The 11,997-nt window shown below is 51.5% G+C and overlaps 5 protein-coding genes across 5 annotated transcripts; 2 read left to right on the top strand and 3 right to left on the bottom strand.

Moving 5' to 3' along the window:
• Positions 1-1,374: 1,374 nt before the first annotated feature.
• On the bottom strand, positions 1,375-2,197 carry TrAtP1_003260 (uncharacterized protein; the record flags this gene model as incomplete). The annotated part of the gene is made up of 5 exons (XM_066111807.1): positions 1,375-1,709; positions 1,782-1,861; positions 1,944-1,948; positions 2,012-2,116; positions 2,195-2,197. 5 exons carry the CDS (start codon positions 2,195-2,197, stop codon positions 1,375-1,377), a joined length of 528 nt encoding a protein of 175 aa, XP_065967886.1.
• Positions 2,198-3,438: 1,241 nt separating this feature from the next.
• Positions 3,439-5,040, top strand: TrAtP1_003259 (uncharacterized protein). The gene is made up of 2 exons (XM_014087790.2): positions 3,439-4,554; positions 4,638-5,040. Exons 1-2 carry the CDS (start codon positions 3,551-3,553, stop codon positions 4,690-4,692), a joined length of 1,059 nt encoding a protein of 352 aa, XP_013943265.1. The 5' UTR covers positions 3,439-3,550; the 3' UTR covers positions 4,693-5,040.
• A 559-nt stretch (positions 5,041-5,599) lies between these two features.
• Positions 5,600-6,153, top strand: TrAtP1_003258 (uncharacterized protein; the record flags this gene model as incomplete). Its single annotated transcript, XM_014087789.2, has 3 exons — positions 5,600-5,615; positions 5,703-5,903; positions 5,990-6,153. The coding sequence occupies 3 exons, from the start codon at positions 5,600-5,602 to the stop codon at positions 6,151-6,153; spliced, it is 381 nt and encodes a 126-aa protein (XP_013943264.1).
• Positions 6,154-6,490: 337 nt separating this feature from the next.
• On the bottom strand, positions 6,491-7,979 carry TrAtP1_003257 (uncharacterized protein; the record flags this gene model as incomplete). The annotated part of the gene is made up of 5 exons (XM_014087394.1): positions 6,491-6,599; positions 6,695-6,960; positions 7,070-7,098; positions 7,162-7,695; positions 7,856-7,979. 5 exons carry the CDS (start codon positions 7,977-7,979, stop codon positions 6,491-6,493), a joined length of 1,062 nt encoding a protein of 353 aa, XP_013942869.1.
• Positions 7,980-8,328: 349 nt separating this feature from the next.
• Positions 8,329-10,204, bottom strand: TrAtP1_003256 (uncharacterized protein). Its single transcript, XM_066111806.1, has 4 exons — positions 9,736-10,204; positions 9,520-9,670; positions 9,277-9,431; positions 8,329-9,191 (listed from the first exon to the last, which is right to left on the bottom strand). Exons 2-4 carry the CDS (start codon positions 9,635-9,637, stop codon positions 8,424-8,426), a joined length of 1,041 nt encoding a protein of 346 aa, XP_065967885.1. The 5' UTR covers positions 9,638-9,670; positions 9,736-10,204; the 3' UTR covers positions 8,329-8,423.
• Between the last annotated feature and the right edge of the window lie 1,793 nt (positions 10,205-11,997).

The raw sequence follows: 11,997 nt of genomic DNA, 5'->3' as shown, positions 1-11,997 counted from the left end.
GCTTTGCGTGCGTCCGTGGTTGGGGGCAGGAAAGAAAGAGAGAAAAGGGATGCCGTACGCAAGTGGTGCTTGGCGCCACAGCTGCACGCCGTGGGTTTCAGGGCTGCGAGAGGCTCCGAAAAGAGGCTGCGTCCACACTTTGATTTCGGGATGAGTGATCCCTTTGATGACGATGAAGGGCTCTCTGGGTGGCTGGTTGCTATCAAAATCGAGGTGGCTGGAGCGGCTACTGCAAGGGCACTAGACGCGCTGAAGACCTCACTGGCTCAAAGCTTGTTTGGCGCTGTGGCCCTGTGGGCTAGTGGCCCGGGTGCTGTGTCTCAGCCCCGCCCAGCGTCTCATTTAGCAGCGTGGACTGGGGGCGGTGCCCTGTCAACGGAGGCTTCTTGTGCTCTGGCTGAGACCAGTAAACAGAGATGACGATCGATCGGCGAGATCAATGGCCTCTGGCCGCCCTGCATTGCCGGAATGCACATGGCGTTGAAGGTCTGGTCTCACCAGACGAGCTTTGTTCTGTGTTGCAGCTTCAGCTAATGCAGCACTACAGATGCCGCGCACAGTAGACACGTACCTACATGTAATCACCATCACTCGCGTTCTCTTCCTCTACGCACATCACTCCCCCCAAAATATCTCTCTGCTCCATAACCCAGCCCAGCGGCTGACGTTGCTCTACCATCCAGGCCAAGCCGCGAAAAAAAAAATCCCGTCTTGCAGACAAACGCGATCAAATCAGGCAACTCTTCTCCGTAACGGCCGTCGAGAGTGGACTTGGGGCACCGCATCTCCCTCGCTGCGCATCTCAGGAGGCGTCAGCAGCGGGTACGGGCAGCGTCTTTGTTCTTGATTTTCGGCCCCCACATCCTTGTCATGTATCCGTGCTAGCATCCGTTTCCTCAGATTGCGGATCGGGATATATTATTCTTTACCTAAATGCAGTCCCTCCTTGTTGATAGACGGTGTAGTCCGGCCGTGTAGTCCGACCGTGTCACTGATATATAAGGGGAGATGCCAGACTAGCGGTCACAGTTTCGCTTGCTTTGGGTAAGGGGACTCGTGCTTCGAGAATCATGTTCTCTAGTAGACAGTACTAGTATGCAACAGTACAACTACCGGGGTCCGTATTTATGTTGCTTGTAAGAGCATTGGCGAAATGCCAAGTAGGATGCTGACTAGCAGATTCTCATCGCCAATCGTATCGACGTTACCTACGGTAGATACGAGGTAGCACGTCACGCAGCCCAAGAGTCTTTCCGATGCATTGAGACTCGATCGTGGCTGGGTAGGCCCTTCTCACGCAAGCAGCGATTCATCGATGTCCGAATGCACGTAATACTAAGAGAGCAGAACTTTTGAAGACTCTCTTTATATCGTCTACCAATCACAGCCCTTGGCCAGAAGCTCCGCAAGCTGCTCCAGGTTCTTCTTGTCCGTCTCATCGAATCCATTCAGGACGGCGCAGTCAACGTCAATGATTGCGACGACTCTGTCGCCCGATACGATAGGAACCACAATCTCGCTCTTGCTCTCGCTGTCACACGCAATGTGACCGGGGAACTTCTCCACATCCTCGACTAGTTGCGTGGTCTTGGTGGCCGCAGCAGCACCGCATACGCCTCGTCCAAAGGGAATCGTCTGGCAGGCAACTTTACCCTGGAATGGTCCCAGAATGAGCTGGTCCTTTTTTGTGGGATCCAGCACATAAAATCCTAGAATGAAGCAATCAACACAAGTCCTCGGATATACAGATGAAGTGGATGAACTGTCACTCGGTCACTCACCTGCCCAGTTTACTTCATTGCTTGGGGCGCCAAGAGACTTGTAGGCATGCCATAGTAGTGAGGCTGCGTTAGACAGGTTACTAGTAGAAACCACCTCATGTCAATACGATGAGGCCCATGTATGAGATGCTCTACTCCTTCGATGTGATGCCGATCACCTACCAGACCTGTTACCATTGGTTAGCCGTCGTAGACGCGGTGAAGAGGGAGAATAAAGGAGATTGACAAACCCAGTTGCGTTGCCCGTAAAAGAGTCCTTCAGCCTGTAATAGCACCTGCTCATAGGCATCATCCTTGGTGACGCCCTCGGCAAAGTTGGACGCATCGGCGTGGACCTGCAGCATTCAGGTGAGCACAACCGCCTCCCTTTCTCCATCTTGCTGCTCGCTAGCACCGGGAGACCCTGAACGAACCATGGCTCCTTTTTTTTCCCTTGCCTTGTGTTTCTCCTTAATCCCTGGCGACAATAAGAACCTTTTTTTCTCTTGGCGTCTGTCAAATCTCCTATTCAATCTCACAGATCGGTAACCGCTGGGTTCGAGATTCCAAGCCCGGTTTTCTCGAAGGGATGTGGAAAAAGGCGATGAGTGAGTTGACTGATTAGTCACCGAAAACTTCGAGATGGGAACCCACTCAGCAAGACTCGGCACAGCGAGTCAGTGGATGGCAATTGACGCCATCGGAACTACCCGGTGGAGACTTTGCGTCTTGAAGAATTGCTTTGTTTGGCGCGGATAGCGAAGGGGGAGTTTCGACTTGCTAACACAAAGAGCGAAAACTGCTGAATTCTAGAGACGACATCGAAGTCGTTGCTATGAAAAGAGGCCACTTCTAATCTGGTAAGCTACATGTAAATCGTACGCTGGGCCAACCCACAAACGACTTGCAGAGCGCCGCCACTCTTTCTAGCTTGCTGTCGAATCATTCTTTCTGACACGTCGCTATTCTACAATTGTGTATGGAGCCCAAAAGGGATATCAACGGTGATCAACTCTCAGTTTCTTGCGAGACGGTTGCGGTGAGCAAGCGCCCACTTCAGACTGGAGAAGCAAGCCGCATCGCTTAGCAGGAAAGCCTGGAACATGATTCCACGGGCCGCCATCGGTATAAATCTGCATTCGGCGCTTAGAAGTCGATCCCGAGATTGACGTATATTGTTCACGGCGCTCTGCATAGCCATGACAAGTGCATAGGCATGCCTTACACCACCCAGTAGCGCTGCAATGACACAATCTCAATATCAACTCTAGACGCCGTTATGATTCTCCTGGTATACAATCGGTACTGTCAATTTAACCCCGTGCATACTGTACACATGCCAGCACGAGAGAAATTACCAAGTGGCCTCGGTAAGTCTATCCAGAGTGCGTCGAGATGTCACTACATGTACGTGCCAGACATCGCACACCATACACCATCAGTCTCTGCCTCCGCAAGCTACAAATAAATTCAGAGAATAATATTTATGTGATACTGAGATATAGCGGTTGTCTCATTTTCTCTCCACATTATAGCAATTGGCTTCGACGTATTTACAGCACTTTGAAGAGGGCAGGTGTGCCAAATTCGTGCCTGAACAGGCGACTAGATTTTAGCAGCTGGTAAAACACCGGGATCAATCTATGACACGAGCCTCCTTCTAGTCCATCTGCGTCCTGCAACACAACTCCCATTCAATTAGATATTTCCAGACATGATAGCGGACCCTCACTCATTCTTTTCCATTTTGTTTTTGATTTGACGGCGTCGGAGTCAGTGCAGTTGGTGCAATGAGTTATCGAGTCACGCAGCGATGCGGCTTAACAGCGCAAAAAACATGGCTCTTCAGCCCTCAACTCCTCGCCGCGCAGTCGCGAGCCCTACACTCCAGCCGAGCTGCATATCAAACAAGAGCTGCTGTCCCTACTATCAACAAGAGCTTTCGTCCCACTTCCAAGCCACAGAAGCCTATCAATACGGCTATTAACCCTCCTGCTTCGACCCGTCCTCCGCCGCTACAGGCCGTTGAACCCCAGTCATCAAAGATCAAGTACTGGTTTAAGCTGGGCAAGGCCTATGTCATCTTTTTCAAGGATGGCGTGAAAGCCATCATGGCGAACCGCAGGCTAGTCAACGAAAAAGTCAAGGCCTTGCCAAACGAGGAGCGACCATCAATGTTCAAGCCGCACCATATTCCCAGCACATTCTCACGCGCAGACTGGGTGCTGCTATGGCGAACAAGACATGATCTGATGCGATTGCCCCTCTTCGCCCTGTTCTTCATCATTGCCGAGGATCTAACACCTCTGTTGGTCATCTTCTTGCCCGGAATCTTGCCTTATACATGCCGATTTCCGAGACTACTAAGCATCACACGAGAGAAGGCTGAGCAACGACGTAAAGCTGCTTTCAACGAGCTCGAGAGCCAGCACCCTCATGGTGCGCTGAGTCCCAGACTCACAAAGGGCCTGGCACATCGGCACCTCCTCAAGTCTTTGGATCTCTCAGGCAGGATGTGGGATCGCCTGGGCTTCACTCCCCCAGGCATGTGGGCTATCAAAGGCAGACTGCGCATGATATTCTTGGAAATCGACGACCAGCGGCTACTCCAAGATGGAGGTCCCTTGGGCCTTGAAATTGAGGAGCTACGAATCGCCTGTTCTGACCGTGGCATCAATATTCTGGGCAAGAGTGAGACTGAGCTCAAGACGAAACTTGGAGACTGGCTACGGTTGACGGCGGCTGAAGACTTGGGGGAGCAGAGGCGACGCATGGCGACGTTGCTGCTCACAAGGTACGTGCTACTCTACTCCTTTTTTCTTTTCTTTTTTTTCAAAAGCTATGACCAGGCGTGTATAACTAATTGACGCATCGCAGACCTGAGAATTGGCCCCAACAACGCGATTTTGCCGTTCCCGAGTGGGAACTGTGAATGGTGATGCTACGAATTTCGCCAGATATCTTGGTGAAGGGTCGGTAATGGCTCCGGTCTTACACATGCCCTGCTACGGCGCGTATAAGGACCCTCTCAGCCGCTATTTTCATCACTCTTCCATTTGAATGCGCATATATAGACTCTTCTCGTTGCATATGTTGGCCGCAGTTTTGAGGTTGTATATGTTAAATGTATTTTTATGGCGACTGGAGTTAGTCCTAGATGGCGCATCGATCTCATCTCAACATTTCGCGGTTCGCAGCCCGCCTACATGTATGCTATTCCACTCAGCCTAGTTCTTCAGTCACATGAAGTTAGAAATGAACAAGAGATTAAATCGAACCGTCCTAATGCGCTCGGCTATGCTGTTTCTAAATACCTACCACGTGCAAAGATCCGGGGCCCCAAGCATGCGCCACCCGGGGTAAGCCCCCCCCACGTAAGATGAAGAGATGCCCAGATGCAGCAATCAGAAAGCGCCGTGTAACCTCGAGCAGACGAAGAGCTTCAGAGCAGAACTCCAAAACTGCTTTCGTCTACGTAGATCCCCTTCTTTTGGGCTTCTCTGATCTAGGGCTAGCAGCTAGCCAATTTGTCGGCTCATCTCTACAGACATGTGCCACCCATCTAGAGGAGCAGAGCAGAGACCAAGTCCCAACAAAGCAATTGAGCTGCAACAATGGCCCGCCGGAAATGATGATGTCAGCAAATTCGGCCGAGGCTCGCATCACATGTCCGCTCCATCAGACGCATCCATCCATTCCGGCTAATACTGAGCCAACTACCTGTTACATATTAAACCAAATCTCTTTCCTCTTTCTTCCTTGAATTTATTCAAAAAGTTGCTACTCGCATACCCTCCCTCCAGCTCCTCTTTGCCAATCAACAGCTTTTCTCGCCCACCATGTCTCTCAAGAACGGTAAGCCCATTCATTCCCAGCCAGCAATAGCCAAAAAGCTCCAAAGACTAATTTGTTGCGCGCGCGTGCGCTCTCTCGCTGCCACAGACGCTTTCCCTTCTTCCGAGGCCTTCGAGGCCATCAACGCCGCTCTCAGCAGCGATGAAGCCGGCCGCAAGGACGCCATCAAGAACGGCAAGGCTGTCTTTGCATTCACCCTCAAGAATAAGGCGGGCGAGACGGCCAGCTGGCACATTGACCTCAAGGAGAAGGGCACCGTTGCCGCTGGCCTTCCCGAGAACGCCAACGGTATGGGCTCCCCCAACATGACATCTGGGATATTCCTTCTTTTATTGAACCTCCGCATGCTGACCTCTGGCTCTCTCTCTTTCTAGTCACTCTGTCTCTCTCCGACGAGGATTTCGGCAAGCTCGTTACTGGCAAGGCCAACGCCCAGCGTCTCTTCATGTCCGGCAAGCTAAAGGTCAAGGGCGACGTCATGAAGGCCACCAAAATGGAGCCCATCCTGAAGAAGGCTCAGACCAAGGCCAAGTTGTAAAGGCTGCAAGATACGAAACAGAAAGAAAGAAACAAACAAAAAGAAACAACATACCACACGGCATTGATTTTGTTTTATTAATGTATCATACCATCATTGTTTAAAGCTGCAGCCACAGCTATCACTGATACGCTGTTTGTTTGCTCTTTGCCCGCCGCATGAGCTGAGAGGGGGGATTTTGATTTTACTATATATATATAGGTAGTGCCTTATGAATGTCGGCATAGACGAGAATACCATACTCGGCTGGATGCCTTTCCAGCTTGAGATTTTTTTAAAAACATTTTTGAACTATAATCGTTGACTTTTGTTTTTAATATACTGCTCGCTCATACGTCTAGAAACGAGCTGCAACCTTGCGAATAGCCTCCTTGGCTTCCTCACGTACTTCACGCACAATCTCACCCGCAGGCTGCACCTTTGTCACCAGTCCAATGCCGGCGCCTCTATCCGAACGTATCAAAACTCATCAACAACAATGTCTCTTGCAAAATTCACAGTACTGACCACCAGAAAAAAAAAGGGGGGAAAGAAAGCTTACGCCCAAGTATTAATCATCTTCTCGCTCTCTTCAGGAGGATAGTCATCCTTCAAGCTCTTATGACAGTCTTCAAACGACGCCCCGGCGAGAAACTTTTCATGGATGGGGCCTACGACGGCTCTCCCGTCGTAAAGCGAGCCCCAGAGATCGGAATCGGCAATCTTGTCGTTGAAGGTGGACTTGAGCGTCGAGAGGGCGCCGTCAACGGCATCGAGGACAATCTTCTTGCGGAATTCGGGGAGGATGCTTTCTTTAGCAACGATGAACTATAGAGCATTCTGTTAGCTTACAGCGTGTCTAATAATAACGAGATTTTCTTGGCCGTCTCTTCTTCCTCTTTCGAAAAGATGTGTATGTTGCAGGGGCGTTACAGACTCTTGTACCAATTACCACACCATCAGCTTCTATAGTTTCGTTAGCACATCTCGCATCATCATATAAACAACTTTATAGAAAATTCAACTCACCCAGCGCCAGCATAGCCGCCACTCCCTTCCCATTCGTAATCCCCCCCGCCGCAAAGACGGCAACATCATAACCCCCCTCATCCACCAACTTCCTCGTCTCAGACAGCAGCGGCACCACGCCCATCCCTCTTACATACTGATGCCCTCCAGCGTCCGTTCCCTGCGCAACCACCACATCCGCGCCATCGTCAATAGCCTCCTTGGCGGCCGTCGCATTGCCCACCTGGATAAACACCCGCGGCGGCAGCTCGAGCCCCTTTAGCAGCCGGACAATCTCCCTCTGCGGCCTGATGCTCTCGTGCGGCGCAAAGAGCCACACCGCGGCGGGCTTGTGCTTCTGGATGATGGGCAGGGCCGAGGCCTCGAAGTTGACGACGGAACTGTGGCAGGTGAGAAAGCCGGCGCCGATGCGGAGGTGGCCGGAGGGCGTGGTGGCGTTGTCGCCGAGGAGCTGGCGGATCTTGATGAGCTCGGCATCGAGCCGGATGACTTGGGATGAGTTTTCGCTGAGATCTGCGATGCAAGCCAAGAAGCCTAAAGTTGGATGTTAGCATTCTCATCTTGAAAAAAGATCCCTTTTTTTTGTCTATCTGTTTGTTTTTGCTTTAATTTCATCTTGCGGTGTGATGTCGTTGCTGAGCTTTACGCATGTCTGAATTCAATGATGATAACTTTGGAGGCTGTCATCACATACCAAGACCACCCGCCTTGGTCACCTCAGCAGCGAGTTCTGGACTAACAGGGCCCGCCATAGGCGCACTCGCAATTACGGGAGTCTGCAGCCATGGAAACCATTTCAAAACTTGTGAGGTAGACATATCTGTAGGTGCATAGGATTTTATCTAGTCGGTGGCAAAATAGACACAATATGAGTTTAAACGTTGACGTTGGCTATAAAGAGCAAAGACAGTTTTCACGGATAACTCAGTTGTGAGATGAGGGGAAACAACGAATATTTATAATATATAAGCTTAAACACCGGAGATGCTGAATCTGTTGATTAGAATTGATTGTGGCTTCCTAAGGTTCGGATTGATTCCTAGGGCTTATTAGTCAACGCTGAGGATTTGGCGTGCAGCATAACACAAGGTGCCACCATATACCCAGTCTTGGCAACACGCTATGTGATTATGAGGCTGTGTTTTAATGTTGAAATGTACCCAAAATCATCCATAACTCATTATATTGCTTGGCTTTTTTTGCTATTTTTAGTAAACCCAATAATCAGACTACTTTTGCTTTTATTTTACACATGTTTCAATCTACTCTCTGTCATTCAGCTGAGGCGGCTTGTTGCCCAAAATGTCGTCAATCTCGGCTAATATCTCCGGCGTCAACTTGTCCACAACCTCCAACGCCTTGATGTTCTCATACACCTGCTCGGGGCTGCTGGCGCCCGTGATGGCAGAGCTGACATTGTCGTTCTTGAGCACCCAGGCCAGCGCCAGGGCAGCCTGCTTGACGCCCAGCCGGTCTGCAATGGGCTCCAGCTTGTTGACGCGGTTGATAATCTCCTGCCAGGCCTCCTTGCCGGTGCGCTTCCAGTAGCCGGCAATAAAGGGCACCTCGGTCTGGGCGAAGCGCGAGTCGTCGGGGATGCCGTTCTTGTACTTGCCGGACAGGATGCCCTGGTACAGCGGCGAGAAGACGGTGAGACCCAGGCCGTGCTGGCGGTACAGGAACTGGTAGTCACCCTCGACCTTTGCGCGGTTGAGCATGTTGTACGCCGGCTGCTCCATCAGCGGTCCGATCAGGCCCAGCCGGTCGGCCACGCGCCACGCCTCGGCGATCTCGACGCCGGTCCACTCCGAGGTGCCCCAGTAAAAGGCCTTGCCGGAGTCGATGATGTGGTTGAAGGCGCGGACCGTCTCCTCCATGGGCGTCTTGCGGTCGGGGCGGTGGGCGTAGATGAGGTCGACGTACTCGAGGTCCAGGCGCTTCAGGGAGGCGTTGACGCCCTCGACAATGTGCTTTCGGGAGAGGCCCAGGTTGTTGACGGGGTTCTTGCCAAAGGCACCACCCCAGTAGATCTGTCATTAGACAAGGCCAAGCGTTAGCAGCAGATTCTCTCAAGACTTTTATTTCCCCCGCAGCTTCTTTATGATCTCACAGTACCTTTGTGGAAATGACCAAGTCATTGCGGTTCCAGCCGTACTTCTTGATGGCCTCGCCCATGACAATCTCGGACTCGCCCCCGGCATAGGCTTCGGCGCAGTCAAAGAAGTTGACGCCAGAGTCGTACGCAGCCTTCATGCATGCATATGTGCCCTCTGATAGATAGCCCACAGTTAGTGAATCTTGTTCGCTTTTGTCCCTTTTTTTTTTCTCATTTCTTCTCCCGGGTTTCCTTCTACGCACCTCGATCAACGTGGCCACCGTAAGTGAGCCATCCTCCCAGTGAAATGGACGAGACCTGGAGACCTGAGCGTCCCAGGAATCGGTATGTCATAGCGGGGAGTCCGTCGGGCTTAGCCATTGTGTCTGATTTCGGTCGTGTTATCTTGTGATGCTGAGAAAAACAGTCAATGAGCTTTGAATTCGCAATTCGCAGGCGACACGTCCTTGTTTAAATACCCCGATGTACAGTCCATCCTAGCTTCCCCCTCCCCCTCCTCGAGAGCTCCTGAGGGGCACTTTTGATTCTACAAAACTATGAGTGGGGGGGAAAACACAAGGAGGGAATTCAGAATTGTATCTGCGCACATAGTGGTGAATAATACACACACTGAGCGGGATTCATCCTCCGCAGAGGCTGTTTGTATATGTGTGCGTATTATCCATTTGCGATCCCCGCCATGATGCGCTCTTGTCGTCAAACAGGCGGGGCAACTTTGTCCCAAAGGCCGTAAAGCCCCCCATGTTTTTACCATGAGGTGTATATTGGCGCCCTTGCAAATAGCCGTTAGCCGTTAGCCGTTGACGTGCTCGAATTAAGCGGCCGCGAATAGCATTGATATGTCCGGATTTCTAAGCTGGAGTAGCGCCGCGCTGGGGTCTGGAGACGGAGAGACTTGCAGTGATTCCCATGGCGGTGGATCAGTCTGGTTGGCCTAAATGCAAGAGGCTGTCAGCTATCTACATGTGCCTTAGTGGTATCGACGCATCGCTATATCGTCATTGCGTGGGTGTCACTGCGCAGGGCACCTTGATAGGCAAATTACACGTATCGACACAACAGAGATAGCTTTGCAAGGGGTTTGGCTTGCCCGTGGCTTTCCAAACAAAAATTGAAACCAACATCACTTTCCTTCTTTAGCAGTGGTATTGCTGCACTCGATTACAACATGAACATTAATCAATGCAAAGCCGAGCGCAAAAAAACACGCCGATTGTAAGCATTGTTATAGGGTAGCCAGGTAAAGCCATGACAGCCAAGCTACCCGCGCAGGGCTCAACTCCAAGTCGCCAAGGTCTGGTGTTTAACTGAACGAACGTTTTTTTCGGAGCATTGATCGGACACTATCGATCGATCCCATTGCAGTAGCCCATCTATCGGCTAACGTATAAACCACATGGACCTATTGACTCACACGCCGAGCAGATGCATCGTGTCGCAATGCTGTAGTAATACGCGGAGAGGCCATTTAGCGCACACCGCAAATACCTGTATAATGGTAGCGAGCATTCTACGATAATTCTGTGCCTGGCAGCCCTGCCCAGTCTTTTCTTTTCAGCTCTACGTTGCACTTTTATGTCGCATGTAGCACAGCGAAGGAATTTGAGACTCGGGCGTTGCTCGGTAGCTGGAGACTGCATACTTCACTTCGCTACCAGTACGTTTTACTCACGCATTCACTCCCAAAAAGGGAGAGGAAAATAGTCGCCTTGGAAGAAGAAACAAACCCATTAGTCGTCGGCGTTCGCCATTGGCCCAGAGACATGTAATACGACGGTCTCGGCCGTGCCTGGTGGAAGAATGGATTCACGGGCTCCACGCCATTGCGACGGGCCAGCAGATATTGGCATATGCTGTAGGGGACTCGACTCCTACTGCAAGGGCAATAGGCACCTCGCATATGCAGCTGCGTTGTGACGAGGCTAGTGCACTCAGACGCAGCGTGCTATTCACAGCGGTAGCCAGTCATTGAGTGCCTCGTAGCTGACGGCGCTGCATGCGGGGGGATGAGGATGCGACTCGGGGGCCGCGTTCAGTGGATGGGCGACTTGGAGATGCAGCTGGGGATGGAGCTGGATTATTGAATACAGGCGCGCATCGGCCTTGACGTGGACAATTAACGAGGGGGCCGCTCTGGGAGAGCCCCATTGCCGCAACACCGCGAACGATGCGCGATGCATAAAGATGGCCTCCAATTCCAATACCTACCTACTCCATACGTCGTATCGTGAAAGCACGGGGGACGGATCCGGCAAGATGCCCACGGAAATCGTATGAGCCGGACAGGTTCCAGCAGCGCATCACTACCGCCAGTTAATAACGCAATATGGATCAGTCTTTAATAAGAGGGCACTTGCTCAGATCCAAGGAGCCAAGGTACGGCGTAGTGTCGTCGCCCATGTCCGCTTTATTACGGCGTTATCCAGGGACAGAGGCAGGATTTTAGTGAGAACAATTAGCAAACAAATTTGGCGGTAAGGAGTCAGTGACTTGAAGCGTTGGTCATTAGCGACGAAGAAAGCTCGGATAGCTAGCACCATCGATTAGCCAGGGGGGAGGTTTATGAAGAGCTCCGTATAGCAAAACCTCTGCTATCATTGCCGTGGAGACGCGGATGGGGCTCCTCGTCTAACTGGCCTGGGACGCTGATTCTAGCATCAGGGACCGTTTCGTTAAAGCTTGGCCGTCGCTGCTAGAGCCTGCACTTGGCTGGCTTCTCC

The sequence above is a fragment of the Trichoderma atroviride genome, chromosome 2 (genome assembly GCF_020647795.1).
Source record: "Trichoderma atroviride chromosome 2, complete sequence".
In the NCBI taxonomy this organism is placed as follows: domain Eukaryota; kingdom Fungi; phylum Ascomycota; class Sordariomycetes; order Hypocreales; family Hypocreaceae; genus Trichoderma; species Trichoderma atroviride.
The sequence above is the reverse complement of the archived record's forward strand: the minus strand, read 5'-3'. Positions and strand labels throughout refer to the sequence as shown.